The sequence below is a fragment of the Sus scrofa genome, chromosome 15, assembly GCF_054392235.1.
Source record: "Sus scrofa isolate SSC_HxYL_T2T_F1_AM1 chromosome 15, Sscrofa_HxYL_maternal_Yorkshire_Landrace_v2.0, whole genome shotgun sequence".
Lineage (NCBI taxonomy): Eukaryota > Metazoa > Chordata > Mammalia > Artiodactyla > Suidae > Sus > Sus scrofa.
In genome coordinates, this window is record NC_139397.1 from 60,023,610 (window position 1) to 60,040,584 (window position 16,975).

General features: G+C 46.7%; 1 protein-coding gene across 11 annotated transcripts in view; it reads right to left on the bottom strand.

Annotated features, from left to right (window-relative positions):
* Positions 1 to 3,383: 3,383 nt before the first annotated feature.
* Positions 3,384 to 16,975, bottom strand: part of ACSL1 (acyl-CoA synthetase long chain family member 1) — a 66,327-nt gene continuing 52,735 nt past the window's right edge. For 10 of the 11 annotated variants that reach the window (XR_014828850.1, XM_005671707.4, XM_084998340.1 and 7 more), the window contains exons 12-21: positions 16,330 to 16,464; positions 14,166 to 14,300; positions 13,013 to 13,108; positions 12,065 to 12,137; positions 10,456 to 10,544; positions 9,387 to 9,503; positions 7,768 to 7,911; positions 5,799 to 5,900; positions 5,584 to 5,655; positions 3,384 to 4,983 (exon numbers count right to left, since the gene is read on the bottom strand). Coding sequence is in view for 10 of the 11 variants with exons in the window: in XM_005671707.4 (XP_005671764.1) it covers positions 4,843 to 4,983; positions 5,584 to 5,655; positions 5,799 to 5,900; positions 7,768 to 7,911; positions 9,387 to 9,503; positions 10,456 to 10,544; positions 12,065 to 12,137; positions 13,013 to 13,108; positions 14,166 to 14,300; positions 16,330 to 16,464 (1,104 nt within the window). In the remaining variant the exon portion in view is untranslated. 11 annotated transcript variants of the gene reach the window in all.

Here is a 16,975-nt window from a genome sequence, read left to right on the forward strand (position 1 = left end):
GAGCTGACCCGGAACTGAGTTACACCTGGAACTTGGATCCATCACCTGCCCAACAGGTGAGGATTAAATGAGGATGTAAGGGCACAAAATAGCATAGCTGCTGGTAGGAACTCCACAGCGCCTGAGGCTGTCATTACCTCCAGAGCTTCCAAGGGACCTCGTGAACCTGCCTCATGCCTGCCACCCAGCTTATACTCACTTTCCTCCTGAAACAGAGTGACTGGTTCCACCTTGCTGGATTCGCTACCAACATTCCAGAGAGCAACCATATTTAATTCTGATAACTCATAAAACCAGAATAAAACTGGGAAGCGGTATTAGCCTCTGCTATGACAAGGGACAATCATGAAGTAAGAAGCAAAACCATTTGGACTAAAGCTTAGAGGCAGAAACTGTGGGCACCAAGAAACAAGCCAAGGACATGTTTTATCAGGAAGCTATTGCCACAGGCAAATGAGAAGAAACTTCTACAGCATGAGGTAAAGGCTGTGTCTAGAGCCAGACTGTCCAGTATGTGACATGGATCAAATTCATGTGCTTCAATTTCTTCATTGTACAACAGGGACAACAGGATCACTTGGCTCAAAGGGTTGCAAACATGAAATGGGTCATCTAGATAAGATGCTAGGAATAGTGCCTGGCATGTGGCAACATTCGATGCATTTCAGTTATGATTATTCCAGGTAATCTAAAAATTGGGAGTGAGCAAAGCTATTTAACTACCAACTGCCAAGTGCACCTAAAAACAAACTGTCAGGATTCCCATTGTGGCTCAGTGGGTTAAGAACCTGACACACTGTCTGTGAGGCTGTGGGTTTGATCCCTGGCCTCATTCTGTGGGTTAAAGATCCGGCGCTGCCATGAGCTGTGGTGTAGGTCGTGATGCCACTTGGATCCTGCATTGCTGTGGCTGTGCAGCTGCAGCTCTGATTTTCCATACGCTACATGTGCAGCCATAAAAAGAAAAAAAAATAAAAGAAAGAAAGAAAAATACCCCTGTCTTTCTGAGTTTAGACATAGTGAGGGTGTGTCATTAGGTCTTTGAGGAGGGACAATGTGAACTCTTGAGGGCGGCAGGGCTGTGGCTGTGCTGCTGGATTGAGAAGACCCACTGGCTGGGGGGGCAAGTTTTGATCTGTATAGGATAGAGGTCCCGTATACAGGGCAGCACAACACTGAAGACAGTGTTTAGGGAAGTATATCCAGAAAATATAAAGAACTGCTGCTCAGTAACAAAAACCAATCCAATTATTTAAAGTAGGGAAAGGAGGAGTTCCCATGTGGCTCAGCGGGTTAGGGACCTGGTACTGTAACTGCTGGGGCTCTGGTTACTGCTGTGGCACAGGTTTGATCCCTGGCCTGGGAACTTTCACATGCTGTGGGTGTGTCCCCCCGCCACACGCCGCCCCGCCAAAAAAGCTAAACAGAATAGGGAAAGGACATTTCTCCAAAGAAGATATACAAGTCACCAGTTAGCACAGGAAAGGATGCTCAACCTTAGAATCATGGGGGAAATGCAAAACAGAACCACAATGGGATATCACATCACACCATTAGGATGGCTATTATCAAAAAATCAAAAGCCAGTGAGTGATAGTGAGGCTGTAGGAGAAAGTGGAACCCTGTGCATGGCTGGTGAGAATGTAAAATGGTGCAGCTGATGTGGAAGGCTGGCAGTTGCTAAAAAATTAAACATAGAATTACCCTATGACCCAGCCACCCTGCTTTTAGGTATTTACCCCAAAGAACCGAAAGCAGGTTCTCAAACAGATGTTTGTACACCCACGTTCAGAGGAGTACTACTCTCAGTATTTAAAAGGTGGGAACAACTGTCCAGCTGTCCATCAAGAACTGAATAAACAAAATGTGGTCTAATTCCACAAATATCATTCGGCCGACAAAGTGAGAATCCTGCCATTTGTGACAACATGGATGGACCCTGAGAGCATTATGCCAGACTCCAAAAGACTTACACTATATGGTTCACTCATGTGAGGCAACTTGAGTAGTCAAATCCAGAGGCAGAAAGCAGTGGCTGGTGGCCAGGGGCTGGAGCCAGGAGGGACTGAGAGGGGCTGTTTAATGGGGACAGTGTCTGTTTTGCAACATGGGAAAATTCCGGAGATGGACGGTGGTGCTGATTACACAACAGTGTGAATGCACTTAGTGCCACCGAACTGGATGCTTAAAAATGATTAAGACGGTAAATTTTATGTGTATGTTACCAGAATTTTTTTAAAAAAGAGAAAAAACAAAATAAAAAAAAAATCAACCTCATTATAGAAGCTTCGTTCCAAATTTCAAATGTTTGTCCAAAAGAGTTATTTAAGGAACCCCCACTAGTTCCCAAGCCCTCTGTTGGGAGCTACGAGAGGAGACTGAAAGGTGGCGCTGAGCGTCAGGAGGCTCACACTTCCCCACTTACGGGCCCAGAGCACAGGGAAGGCGGGATGGAAGAAGATGAGACTTGGAACTAAATAACCAAAACAAAAAGGCACAGTGGCTGAGGAGTCTCCCGACTGGGGACGTGGATGAAGGCAGGATGAAGGCAGATGCCAGCGCCCTAATCACAAGACTGGAGAGAAGGAGACTATTTAAACACAACGTGTCATCAAGGAAATCAGGAGCAGATTAACTAACACCTCTGGAAAAGAGTCTTGAACATGACAGCACAGGGTTGCGACAGAGGGAGAGAAAAAGGAAAAGTCGGGCGCTCTCAATGAGACATCTTCCCCAGCAGTTCTGTACAAAGAGAATCACTGAAATTCAGCAGAATGAAATCCACTCCAGAACCACCTGAGGCTGAGGCCTCCTGCAAAGTAGCTTTTCCCTCAGAGATTTTGCATTTAAGAATATCCATGTTGGGGAGTTCCCTGGTGCCCTAGCAGGTTAAGGATCTGGCACTGTCACTGCAAGTGGCTTGGGTTCAATCCCTGGCCCAGGAACTTCCACATGCCATGGGTTGCAGCCAAAAACAAAAGACCGAAAACCCGCTGTGGCGCAATGGGATCGGCCGTATTTCTGGAGCGCTGGGATGCAGGTTCAATTCCTTCCCCGGCAGTGCATTAAGAATCCAGTGTAGGTCGCAGCTCAGATCTGAGCCCTGGCCCAGGAACTCCACGTGCTACGGGGCTGCCAAAAGAGAAAACAAAACCAACAAACAAAAAAACAACCCACATTATTCACACCATGACTTTCCTCCTTGAAACACGGTAGGACAGGGAAGCTGGCCAAGGGCCCCGCATCCTGGAGAGGAGACCTGGGAGGGAGGGGACCATAGGGAGGGGCTCGAGGCTGAAGTCATTCTTGCTTTTTCCTCAGGCACATCAGAGGCTGTTCCAAATATGACACGTGACATGAAAAGGAAAGCTTCACTCACTCACTTGAAATGCAGAAATATTTATTTTGGTTTCCTTCATTGTTTTTGGAAATTCTGTTTTGGTTTATAAAACATAGAAATAGCCAACACTTAAAGCAAACATTCAAAACCCCAAGGTGACAAATTATTGACTTTTTGTGCAATTAAGAATACATGTATGAAGTTAGGCTACCAAATAGTGTTATTACAATGATGATTCTTTAGTGCAAACCCTGGTGTGCTTGTATAATACATGTATTTACGTGTCTAAAAACAACGGCTTTCAACGTATAAATGACAACTAAATTCAGTCACAGGTGGCAAAGACTTGCAGTTAAGTGAAATGCTGCTAATTTCCCAAATTAACTTAAAAAAAAAAAAACCTTGAGAAATTAACCCTAGGAAATGAGTTTTTCAGATTCCTATGTCCTAGAATTTTGGCTTGTCAAATACATTTCATAGAAATCAGGTAGCATTATGATAGAAGAGCATTTATCACTGTCCGTTTCAATAAGTACCCAAGTGTATCTATTCCCTTAATATTTTTAAAGACATGCCTTGCCTGAGAGTTTATTCTGGGGGGTGGGGGGGAAGCCACTTAATCACAACATACTCTTTTGATATGAAAACCACATTAAAGATCCATGGCCGTCAGACAGAGCGACTGGTTCAGCAAAGGTTACGTGGACAGTTATTTAGGCGTCACAGTTGAACACGGTTGATCCAGGTAATTATTTCCTTCTTGAAATGCTCGTCTTCACTGCAGAGTCTAAGGCAGATTTTTCAATAACCCTTGGGAAAGGATGGAGGGAATTGGGTCTGGAGGAGAGGATCAGAGAATATTCTGCTCTGTGGGTGCCAGGATCCACCGACTCCAGTGGTAGCTGTCTGTGCTGAGTTGGGTCTGCCCTTTGCTTCACTGGCAACCTTCTGATCCGACGGGAACGACAGGGGTCAATCAGAGGGTTGTAGGAGCGAGTGTGAAATGGGGAAGGTGGGGGGCAGCAGGGATGTTAAAAAAACCCTCTGGTCCATTTGCGACATCCTTCAGCCGGGACGGTTCCCTCCAGTGCACGGTACTCTCCAGAGCAGCAGACAGCTGCAGAATTTGCAGCAAGCAGCAGACGTCTCAGAAATAGCAAAGTCTTAACTCCTTGGTTAGCAAAACAGGGAGACAGACGTTTTCACCCACCTTTTATAACTGAGGAAGTTGTAAATAACTTAGCACATTGATAGTTTCCCCTTAACAATTTTTTAAGGCTCATTTTGGAAATTGTGTATCACCGTGAACACGGTCTGCGACGTGAGGTGACCGTAAGGCCGTGCTCCATGCCCTCTCCTGTTCCTATGACGAGAATCAAATCTGAATGAGCGAGGCAGACAAGGTGCTTCTTCCCTATACTTGCTGCCGTCGAAACCACCCCGTGAAGGCCATTGGCGGAAGGGGACCGCGGAGGCGGTTTCTCCCACCTTCCTTCCCCACATTAGACTTTGACGGTGGAATAAAGTTCATCGATCTGTGACCTGAAATAATTCCGAAGCTCTGGCCTTTTAGCCTTCATTGTCGGGGTCAGAAGGCCGTTGTCGATGGAGAATAATTCAGGGTGAAGACTAATACCTCTGACCTGCAAAGAAACCAGGCTGTTAAAAGGAGGGAGGGGAGGTCCCTTCGTGGCTCAGCGGTTAACGAACCCGACTAGGGTCCATGAGGATGCAGGTTTGACCCCTGGCCTCGCTCAGTGGATTAAGGATCCGGTGCTGCCGTGGCTGTGGTGTAGGCCAGCAGCCGTAGCTCTGATTTGACCCCTAGCCTGGGAACTTCCATATGCCACAAGTGTGGCCCTAAAAAGCAAACAAACAAAAAACCAGGAGGAAGGGAGGTTGGTCGGACACTTGAGCCTGAAAAGCACTTAAGCCTCCGCAGAGAGAGAGAGAGAGGCTTCCGGGCGGTCCACACCAGCCTCTCATGCCAGGCCCAGCCGCACCGTCACCACAAGAGCAGAGGCAAGGCCTGTTCTTAGGACAGAAGAGGACCGCAGCCTGGCCCCCAGGAAGAGAACTCATACCCTGGTTACAGGAATCCCCTACCCACCAAACCACTCCATTAACCCTTCCGCACGACGTCTTTACAGCACCTCGTCCTCTTCCAGAACCTATTCGCCAAGGACATCCTCCAGTCAAGATCCTGTTTTACAGAAACTCATACATTTGGATGGAAGGCTTACCTGTTCAAATGATTTGAGGCCAGCGTCCCTCCCCAGTCTCAGCATGTCTTCAAGAATAGCTTTTTTGACATCCTAATGAGGTAAGAAAAAGAAGATCCTTATTCCTGTATGTGTCTGCTGTGTGTGTGTGTGTGTGTGTGTGTGTGTGTAGGCAGTGGGGGGCGCTGCACTTTGCACTTCACGCAAAGGCAAGAGCAGAAGGGGCCCTAACCCACCTTGTTTCTGCACAGTTCTTCAAAGGAGCCTACAAAGCCTCTCTTCTGGGCCCAGTGGCCTAGCGTCTCAACGTCTGGAACCACAATCGCTATGAGAAATGCCTTCAACAGAGAAAATGAGAGATGACACGGCTCGATCCAGACGCTTTAAAATCGTTCTTTATTATCTGCATCGTGTGCCCCTGAGGGATCTGGTGGAAGGTCCTGAGCCCCCTTCAGAGCGTGTTAGCAGCCCTGGGAGTCTACGAGGCAGGTTAAGAACTCCTGCCTCTTACATACAGACAGCAGTGGGAATTTTGTAGTAAACGTTTTAAAAGAACCACTGGAAATCAAAATCTAATAAAATTCTGATTTTTCTTTACTTTTTTTTTTTTTTGCTGTACTCATGGCATGTGGAAGTTCCCAGGCCAGGGATCAAATCCTCACCATAGGAGTGACCCTCACCATAGCAGTGACAATGCTGGGTCCTTAACCCACTGGGCCACTAGGGAACTCCCTAATTTTTACTTTTGTGTCTACTTTAAAAAATAAAAGTCAAAATAAGCAAACGAGGGGATAGATATCAAAAAGCTGTTTTAAAAAAAGAGAAAGAAAAAAGTATGAAGATTAATTTTTTAAAAATTGCTGGATTTTATTTTTATTTCTATTTTTGCCAATGCCCATGCCATGTAAAAATTCCCAGGCCAGAGATAGACCATACCACAGCAGCAACCTGAACCACTGTAGTGACAATGCCAGATCCTTAACCCACTGTGCCACAAGGGAACTCCTGTAGATTCATTAAAAAAAAAAAAAAATCTCCAGTACCTCATTCTTTACAGTTTAGTGACAATGAAACTAAATAAAAATCAAAGGCATGGAAAGGTTCCAGGTCAAAGAAAATTAGGTGCATGCTCAAAGAAGAACAGGTGTGTTTTCTTATAAGAAAACATTCTTCTCAAATTATTTAAAAATCTTGAAGTTCCCGTTGTGGTGCAGTGTAAATGAATCTGACTAGTATCCATGAAAAGGTGGTTTTGATCCCTGGCCTCGCTCAGTGGGTCAGGGATTTGGTGTTGCTGTGAGCTGTGGTGTAGGTTGCAGATGCTGCTCGGATCCCCCGTTGCTGTGGCTGTGGCATAGGCCGGCAGCTGTAGCTCCAATTCAACCTCTAGCCTGGGAACTTCCATATGCCGCACCAAAGAAAAAGCAGAAAAAAATACCAAAATAAAGTAATTTAAAAATCTTAAGATTTGTAGAAATATTAATCCTCAGGAAACCAGACCCCCTTTTCTTTCTTCCTACCAACTGCTCAACATTTTGGCAAATGATGTTTCATTACAATATTGACCTGAGTTTTCAACTTTAAGGATATGTTGGCTTGGAACCACTATTTGCTCAAAAATGTGGAGTTCCTGCTGGGAAGCAATGGATTAAGAATCTGACTACAGTGGCTCAAGCCACAGCTGTGGCTCGGATTCAATCCTTGGCCAGGGAACTTGCATATGCTGTGGGTGGGGCCATGAAAAAAAAGATGTAGGAGGCACATCATATATCATATCATAAATAGTTGGATTTAATGTTTCAAAATTCTAAACTTTCTTTTAACCCGTATATCAATATTTCCCTTCATAATTAAGTTATAAGCTTATTTTACCTACTCCCCAGTATCTTTATCCCACTTCCCTTGGAACAGCAGACCACTCTAGGTAAAATAAAAATAGGGAAATTCAAGAGAAAAAAACTTTTCTGGATCAGAAGTGCCAAGAATAAGAGGCACAAATTTCTAGTTACGAAATAAATGGAAGAAAAAAAGTTTAAAAAAAGAAACCCCAAGCAGCAAAAAACCAATAATGTGTCAATAACATTCCTATACGTCAGACACGAAAGGCAATTCACATGCGTTGCACACTACCCGTTGCATTTAAAGGCCCTGGACTTCTCAGCACCAGCCAGCAGGCACAGCGCTCATGGCCCAGGCAGCACGTACCTGCAAGCTCTCTCCGTGGACAAACACCTGAGCCACAGGCTCACTTCGCAGGTAGATGTTTTCGATCTTTTCCGGAGCGATGTACTCTCCCTGTGCCAATTTGAAGATGTGCTTTTTCCTGTCTATGATCTTCAAAGTGCCGTTCTGTTTGGGGGTGGGGGGTGAGCTGTGAGCAGGTCCTGGGGGCTGCCCCACCCCCAGCAGTCACACAGAACACCAGGCACTTCCTGTGCACTGTCATTTAATCCTAATAACCTCCAGCAGGGGTCAGCTGTCAACCCATTTTACAGAGGGGGAAACTGAGGTTTAGAGGGACAAATACCTTGCCCTTGGCCATCAAGCCAAGTAGAGAGACAAAGGAGGGAGCCCGGAGCCCCCTCACTCTACCTCAGCCTCAGCCACCTAGAGTGCCCACCTGCTCCCTTCACTCGGCCTCAAGTTGGAGTCAGGTCAGGACATGGGGGCTCCAGCGACAGGCTCAAGCCGTTTGAGAGCAAATGCTCACTTCCCTGTCACTGGTCCAGGGCAAGGAAGGGAGGGTGCTGCTCCTGGCCCTGTGGGCGGTCAGGCGGGGGGTGGGGGCGACTGCCCGCATGATGGCTGTGGGGATGCTAGGATCTCTGAAGGACCAGACTCGCCCAACGCCAGGTTGCCCACCTCTGGTAACCAAAACACCATCCCTACCCTGGCTCATTCTCCCCTTTGAAAGGGACCTGCTGGAAGGTTCCGAGGGTTCCCTCAGCCCAGATGGTTCTCTGTCTCCAAAAGGAGCCAGCTGAGGTCCAGGGAGATTATGAGATACGTTCCTTGGAGACAGAGTCAGAATTAGAACAGATACTTAATCCCTCCCGCATCTGGAAAGAAGGACTCAATTTATTTCTGAAGAGCCTGGTATTCTGACATGTGAATTAATTTGGGGGGGGGGAGCATTTTATAAAGCAATAGAAATTTCAGAGTATATAGCACCTTAAATCTGTAAGACTTACATCTGTAAGACACAATAATAAAAACTATGCCAGCCATTTGGGTGTGTGCAATTACACACAGCAACAACTCTAAAAAGCAGTGGTTGTTACCACTGCAAGCAAAAGTGGTCAAACCTATGGCTGGCTTCTTGCATAAGTGTCTCATGGCCAAGATGGACTCTGTCTTTCTCTATAGAAAATGGTTCTGAGGCTAAGTTCGAAGGAGTTGGCCTAATCCTCACCAACACTGTTTCTAATGAGATGACGATCCCAAGAAACATGTATGCTCACAAATTCTCTGTCCTACATTCCTGGCAGCCTACGCAACGCCCCCCAGACCTGAGCTAGGGCCTCAACGTCGAGGCACAGCACTGAGAGGTGAAAAGCCAGACACAAGTGTCTCTAGATCTCGAGCCGGAAGCAGCAACCAGAAAGGATGCCAAGTGTCAAAACAAACCATCATGGGCTGCAGCTGAAGTGCAAATGCTTCACAAGGATGCTAAGTGAAAGCCTGTTTCCCGCAGGAGACAGGAAGGGTCTAAGTTCAGCTGCTCAGTAAAAGAGGAGAGAAAGTTAGGGAGCCACTGCCATGGGGGAGGTTTTCCTCCCCAGAGTGGAACAAGGGTGTCTGTGACCGGGGAGGTGACCACTCACTGGCAACCACTTTCCAATGTCCCCTGTGTGCAACCAGCCATCTTTATCCAGAGCTTCCGCTGTTTTTGCTGGGTCCTTCAAGTAGCCTTGAAACACGTTTGGCCCTTTCACACACACCTGAAGGAAAAAAACCGAGAGCAAGGCATGGGCATGGGAACTGGAGGAAAGTGGTCAAAAGGTACCAATGTCCAGTTATAAGGTAATTAAGGACCGGGGATGTCACGCACAGCATGGTGACCTGACAACACGGCCGTGTGTAGTATTTGAAAGCTGTTAAGAGAGGAAGAGCCTAAGAGTTCCCATCACGTGGAAAAATAAACCTTTTTCTTTTTCTTTCTTTCTTTTTTTTTTTTTTTTTTTTCGTATCTATAAGAGATGATGGATGCTCAGTAAAGTCACTGCAGTGATTGATCATTTCACAATACATGTGAGTTAAATCATGACTCTGTACACCTTAAACAGTGCTGGATGCCAATTAGATAAAACTAGAGAGAAAAAAAATATGATCTATTTAAGAACACTGACCGGGGCTTCTCCAGAGAAAACTGTGTGTGTGTGTGTGTGTGTGTGTGTCCCAGCTTTTAGCCAAAGCCCTGGATTCCATGATCCAGATGGAGCCACCGGAGTCTCACTGGGGTTGCGGCAGCACCTTCAATGCCCCCACTTCCCTTCCTTAATGGCCTTGGCTGCAGTCAAGTTCTAGGGTTCATGTTTGCTCTATGTTCCAGCTCAGGGGGGCCGGAAAGTCCCAGCTGGTATGAAATCACTAATTAAAGAGGCCTCCCTTCCACCACTAACAGGCACCAAGGCCAAGGAGCAGACAGGAAGCTGCAGCCCAGGACTTCGGGCCCTGGAGCCTCTGTACCCCCTGGGCCCATGTCCCCATCGTGCCTGGGGGCAGAAGGCAGGTTTCTATGCCCACACCCCCACTACACCCCCCTGAGAGTTAGATATAAATGCACCTTCAAAAAGAAACCTGTGTGACCCCAGGGTCACCACGCCCCATGCTGAGAAGTGGCCCTGCTATGAAGAAACCACAGTGAGGGGGTCATTGTGGGGTCTCACTCACCTCGCCCTCACCCTTGGCAGCCAAGTAATTCATTTCTTCCACATCCACCAGCTTTATAAGGCTGCAAGGCATTGGGGCGCCCACATGGCCTGTATGTCAAATAAAAGAGTGATGACTCCTAATGTGACGGCAAATATCCCCAGGCCAAAATTTTCTCATCACAAACAAGCCTACTCAGAATGAGAACAGCTAGTATAACCCCCTGGTTTCGGCTGTCTCAGCCAGTCTCCTCCTGATAAATTAATTTAGAGAGTTGATTCCTAGAAAAGAGACAGAAACATCCCAAAGTCTCTTAGGGACTTGTTCCCAAGTCTGATGCTCCAAATTATTTTTCAGGGTATAAATCGCTTTGCTGCTGACTTTAAAGGTTTCCAGAAAAACCTGGAAGCAAGTTTCCCAAAAGCCTGATCATTCCTGCCCCCTCTCCCTCACATGGATGCCATGGCCCCGTTCTCTATGAGAACAAACCTTGATCAGTCAGATGGTTCTGCCCAACACGGCCTGATGCCCTTGACTGTGGATGAATGCGTTTTATAGGTGAGTTTATGATGACAGGACAAAGCTACCTTTCACAGCTCATTTAACTCTCCTGCCAAAGGGTGCTAGGATTGGCTTCTTTTCCCCAGACAAAAATTACAGGAACCAGGTAAGTTTTAAGAGAGGCACAAATCATTCTTCCTATGTTTTGATCATTTTAGGTTAAATGTTTGATCATTTTAGCTTAAAGAAGCTACTCGTCTAAATTCTCCAGCTGGTAGCGCACCAGGGGTTAAAGAGTGAACAGATACTCTGAAAGAGGTTCATAGACAGCTAGTGTCAATCCCAGTAGAATTATGCTTCTAGAGAACGTCTGATACTCGAAGCCATGTCATGACGTGCTCACACGGGTAATACAGCAAACAAAGCAGGGACTTCATGATCACAGTGCAGAATACACCACCCGTGTGGGATGGGGTAAGCACAGAAGCTTTGCGGTCAGGCCTGGGTTGGAATCCTGGCTCCAAGGCATAAAGTTTCATAAATTCGTATATGTTATTGTCATGCTTCTTAGCCAACAATCAATCGTTTCCTCCCAGAGGTAACAGGGATGTTGCTGGGCTGAAGGGCATATAACACATCCTAAGAGCCTAACACGGAGTCTCACCCAGGACAGGGGCTCAACCAACTATCTGTGTTTGTCGTCCCTCTTTTGTTTCCTTTGGGGCAAAAGGACTTGAGTTTACTTCTCTCTGGAGTCTCAACACCTGGTATAGCACACAGCAGGAATTTAATCAGTATTTACCAGCAAGTCATTGGGTCCAATCCGTTACTGGAAAGCTTTTGGACCAGACATTCTGAACTTGGTATAAAGGCACCATTGTTAGACATGATCTTCAGGATCTATGTACATCTCTATTGCCACCCACCCCGCTTGACAGTCAGAGCCTCAAAATCACATCCCGCTCCACCACAGGAGGTGCTTTCCACGCAGCCCCCTGGTTTACAAGACTGTTGGCCCCAGGGCTTCATCACCCGGGACACAGCACTTGTTTAAGACAGTTAATTAACCCAATTCCAATAATTCCAACATGAAGAGTAAGGCCAACAAGGAGAGCCCGCCACTGCCTACCTGCAGTCCAGTCCCCAGGCACCGTCAGGCTGCACCCGGCTGTGCACTCCGTCTGTCCGTAGCCTTCGTAGAACTGGGTCACCAGAGAAGGAAGAGGAGGAGCAGGGGATGGTCACACCTTTGATGGGAGGCTCAGTAACCAAGGTCCCCTTGCTCCTGGCTACCGGCTGACTGGCAAATCCTCCTTCCAAATTTTCTGTTTGGCAAACTGGCCCCGCACACTGTGCTCCACTCATCACAGCAGCCGGCACCCCTGCCCCGCCTGCCAGCGTGGCCACGGCCATGTCCACTTAAACTTCCAAGCACAGGCAACAACATGAGGACAGGTAACGCTGACACACATGTCCTCCTTGTCACCCAGTCTCTGCTCCCCACCCCCAAGACAGGTCCCCTGCATGGTTTTCAGGTGGCTTATCACATACAACTCATGCCCCCCCCCCAACTTCGGGAAGAAAATTACCCAGTAGAGACGCAAAGGCACATTCTGCTTGGGTCAAAGATACATACGGGCAGACCTCGTTTTATTGTGCTTCACAGATACTGCGTTTCTTACACTTTGCAGGTTTGTGGCAATCCTGCGCTGTCATGTGATGGTTAGCATTTTTCAGTGATAAAGTATTTTTAAATTAAGGTCGATAGGCTGTTTTCTAGACATGATGCTATTGCACACCTAATGGGCTACAGTCTAGTGTAAATGTCACGTTTACGTGCACTGAGAAACCAAAACATTCATGTGACTGGCTGTACTGTGACATTCGCTTCGTGGCCGTGGTCTGGAACTGAAGCTACACTGTTGCCGAGGTGTGCCTACATCGCCTTCTCCAAGCAACCCAGGAATAACATGATCTTCCAAACACTAAGACACAAGCCGGGGAGGAAGATCCCACCACCACCACCCCCCGGGGAAGGACGTGGTCCAAGACCCTCGGCCACAGGGAGGTCACCTACCTGGCAGCCCAGCGCGGCCCTCAGGAAGGTCAGCACGGTGGCGGACACGGGTGCCGCTCCTGTGACCATCAGCCTCACTTTTCCTCCCAGGCTTGACTTGCAAGGCAGGGAGAAGACACAGGGTGAGGGTCAAGCGGCTGGAACTGGTGGGCTTCTCAGAGATTCCTGAACCCCGAGGCCCTAACCCACTGGCTCGTCTGCAGGCTGCACAGAGCTCACTAACAGGCAAGGACGCCCAGGTGGTCCAAGAGGACACCTGACTAGTTTGTTTCCACCCGAAACCACCCCATTCGCTCTTGGCAGGAATGGAAAATTAAGTAGCTCTGCTGCCTGCAGGGATTTTGAGGAATCAGAACAAGAGTGTGGTAGGTTTGTGGCACCACCACATTTGGGGGGACATAATTCCATATTCTTTATCACTCATGCCTACAAAATCACCTCAAGGGTGACATGGTTGTTCGAGAAAAGTACAACAAAATGGGGAATCAGAAAGGCCATACTCCCTGATGCTTTTTTGCCCTGGATAGCTGCAAACACTGTTCAGATTTATCTTGGATATGGCTCTGTCCTTAGTTTTTGGAAATATGCCAGGAGTTCCCATTGTGGCTCAGTGGAAACAAATCTGACTCAGCATCCATGAGGATGCGGGTTCTCTCCCTGGCCTTGCTCAAGTGGGTTAAGGATCTGGCATTGCCGTGAGCTGTGGTGTAGGTCACAGACGCGGCTCAGATCCCATGTTGCTGTGACTGTGGCATAGGCCGGCAGCTACAGCTCCGATTCCACTCCTAGCCTGGGAACTTCCCAGGTGCAGTCCTAAAAAGACAAAAAAAAAAAAAAAAAAAAGCCAGAAATCCTCTCTCTCACCTTTTCTTTTCAAAAGGGCTCACATACATCATAAGGGTAGAGGATTAAGAGGTACAAAGTACTGTATATAAAATAAGCCACCGGACATAGAGTATAGCATGGGGAATAGAGCCAATATTTTATAATAACTATACATGGAGTACCACCTTTAAAAATTGTGAATCACTACATTGTATACCTGTAACTTACATAATATTATACATCAACTATTCTTCAATTAAAAAAAGAAGAAAGTTTGAAACTCAAATTTGTTTATATGACAAATAATAGCAATGAGTCAATGTGCTACCTGTATTTTGTGGAAGATCAGTTTATCCCACAGGCTGTTGTTTCTAATGATGCCACTGCGAAGCTCAGCTTCCTTCCTCTTGGAGGCGAAGTCCAACAGCCATCGCTTCAGCGTGGTATTTGCTTGTCCAAAAATCTAATGAGTCAGGAAACAAGAAGGGTGAACAATGAGAAGGATGGAGAGAATTGGAAAGTCAGATAATAACAAGTGCTGGTGAAGATGGGGAAAACTGGAACCCTCATGCACTGCTGATGGGAATGTAAAATAAGGCAGTTGCCTTAGACAACAGATATGCAGTTCCTTTTTTTTTTAAATTTTTATTTTTGTCTTTTTGCCATTTCTTGGGCCCCGCGGCATATGGAGGTTCCCAGGCTAGGGGTCAAATTGGAGCTGTAGCTGCTGGCCTACTCCAGGGCCATAGCAACACGGGATCCAAGCCGCATCTACAACTTACACCATAGGTCACGGCAATGCTGGATCCTTAACCCACTGAGCAAGGCCAGGGATCGAACCCACAACCTCGTGGTTCCTAGTTGGATTCATTAACCACTGAGCCACGACGGGAACTCCAGCAGTTCCTTACTTAAACACAGAGTTACCATATGACCCAGCAATTCCACTCCTAGGTACATACCTAAGAGAATGAAAACACATGTCCACACAGACCCCTGCCCATGAATGTTCATAGTAGCATTATTCATAAGAACCAAAAAGCAGAAATAACCTAAAGGCCCATCAATGGGTGGGTAGATGGATGAATAGTGTAGCATCTACACAGTGGAATGGTATTTAGCCATTAAAGGGAAGGAAGTAAGGGTGCATGTAATGATGTGGATAGACCTTGAAAGTATGCTAAGTAAGAAGGAGGTCACAACAGAATACTGCATGATTCCATTCATAGGAAAATCCAGAATAGGGAAACCTATAGATTCAGAAAGTCAATTCATTTTTGGGGAATGGAGGGCGGTAACAGGTGGAGGATAACACATTCTTTTTGAGGTTGATAGAAGCATTATAAAATGGACTGCAGTGAATAGTTGCAGAATTCTGTGAACAGACTAAAAGCCTCTGAATTGTATATTTTAAATAGGTGAATGGTATATAGCATGAATTATATCTCAATAAAGCTGTTTTTAAGTTTTTTTTAAAAGGAGTTCACTTGTGGTGCAGCAGGTTAAGGATCTGGTTTGGGGGGCTGCCGTGGCTTGGGTTTGCTCCTTGGCCCAGGAACTTTCAGGGCCGGAAAAAAAAAAAAAAAAAAAAGTGTTTTGTTTTTTTTTTAAAGAACCATTAAAAAATGAGAAGGTTCTCATAGATGACAGAAGCCATGACTCAAAGTAAATAGTATTAAAACCGCCTGATCCAATTCATTCTGAGATGGCCACAACACATGGGGATCCTGACTTGGTGTGGGGTCTGTCACAGCCCACCACGTGGGGCTGGCTTTCTCTCGGTCCCTGGCTTGACTTAGTTGTGTCTCTCAATGGCTAAGTAAGGAATATTTTACATGTGGTGGGGCTTCACTATTTTTTTTTCTTTTTAGGGTCGCACCCACGACATATGTAAGTTATCAGGCTACCGGTTGAATTGGAGCTGCAGGTGCCAGCCTACACCACAGTCACAGCAACACCAGATCTGAGCCAAGTCTGTGACCCACACCACAGCTCACGGAAAGACCAGATCCTTAACCCACTGAGCGAGGCCAGAGATCGAACCCACATCTTCATGGTTACTAGTTGGGATCTTGACCCATGAGGCCTTGATGGGAACTCCGGGGCTCCACCATTTATAAAGCCATTTCATAGTTATTATTTTCATATTGATGTAATTAGCAGCTTTGTGAGATGGGGGAAGGGGTAACCGTCCATTGCAAGGGTGAGAAAACAGAGGCTCAAAGAACTTATTGTGAAAATAAAACAGCCTCCACCTCACACCTGCGCTGTGCCTCAGGTTGACAAGGCATGTTCACGTGTGTTCACCTACAATCCTCCCCACAGCCCTGGGCGGTGATGGACTCTGGTTTTACAGGGGAGTGAACTGCAGTCCTGCGAGACTAAGGGTGGAGTCTGTGGTCACACAGAGGGCACCCAGCTGAGCCCGACTCACACCTGGGTCTTGGATTTGGGTCCCATGCTCTGTCTCCTGCTCTGGGCTTGGCACTTACTCGGTCAAACATCCGGTTCAGCAGTCTGGGGACCACAGGGAAGATGGTGGGTTGAAGGGCCTTGAGATCATCCATAAGTAGCCTGATATCTCCTTGGAAAAATCCTATTTTAGCTCCATGACACAACATTACACACTAGAGAGGTAAACAGAAATATCCAACATTTCACCATTGAAGGAGAGGTTACACAACGCACAGACAACATACAACACACACACACACACACACACACGCGGCTTGTTAGCATTACAGACTAGTTTTCAGAAATCTTAAGTTCCTAAATGTAGGGAGCTTTATTTTTATTTATTTATTTATTTTTTTTAAGGGCTGCACCTGTAGTATATGGAAGTTCCCAGGCTAGGGGTCGAACTGTAGCTGCAGCAACAGGATCAGCAACTCAGGATCCAAGCCATGCCTGTGACCTACACCACAGCTCATGACAATGCTGGATCCTTAACCTACAGGGATTGAACGTGCAACCTCACGGCTTCTAGTTGGATTCATTGTCACTGAGCCACAACAGGAATTCAGCTTTCAAAACAAGATTCCCATGTCCTCTGGTCCTTGGAAACGTGGTCTTGCTCCTGACCACCCTGAAGGTAAAGAGGCCAGAAGGAACCAAGGGGCATGGCTTTTAGTGATGATC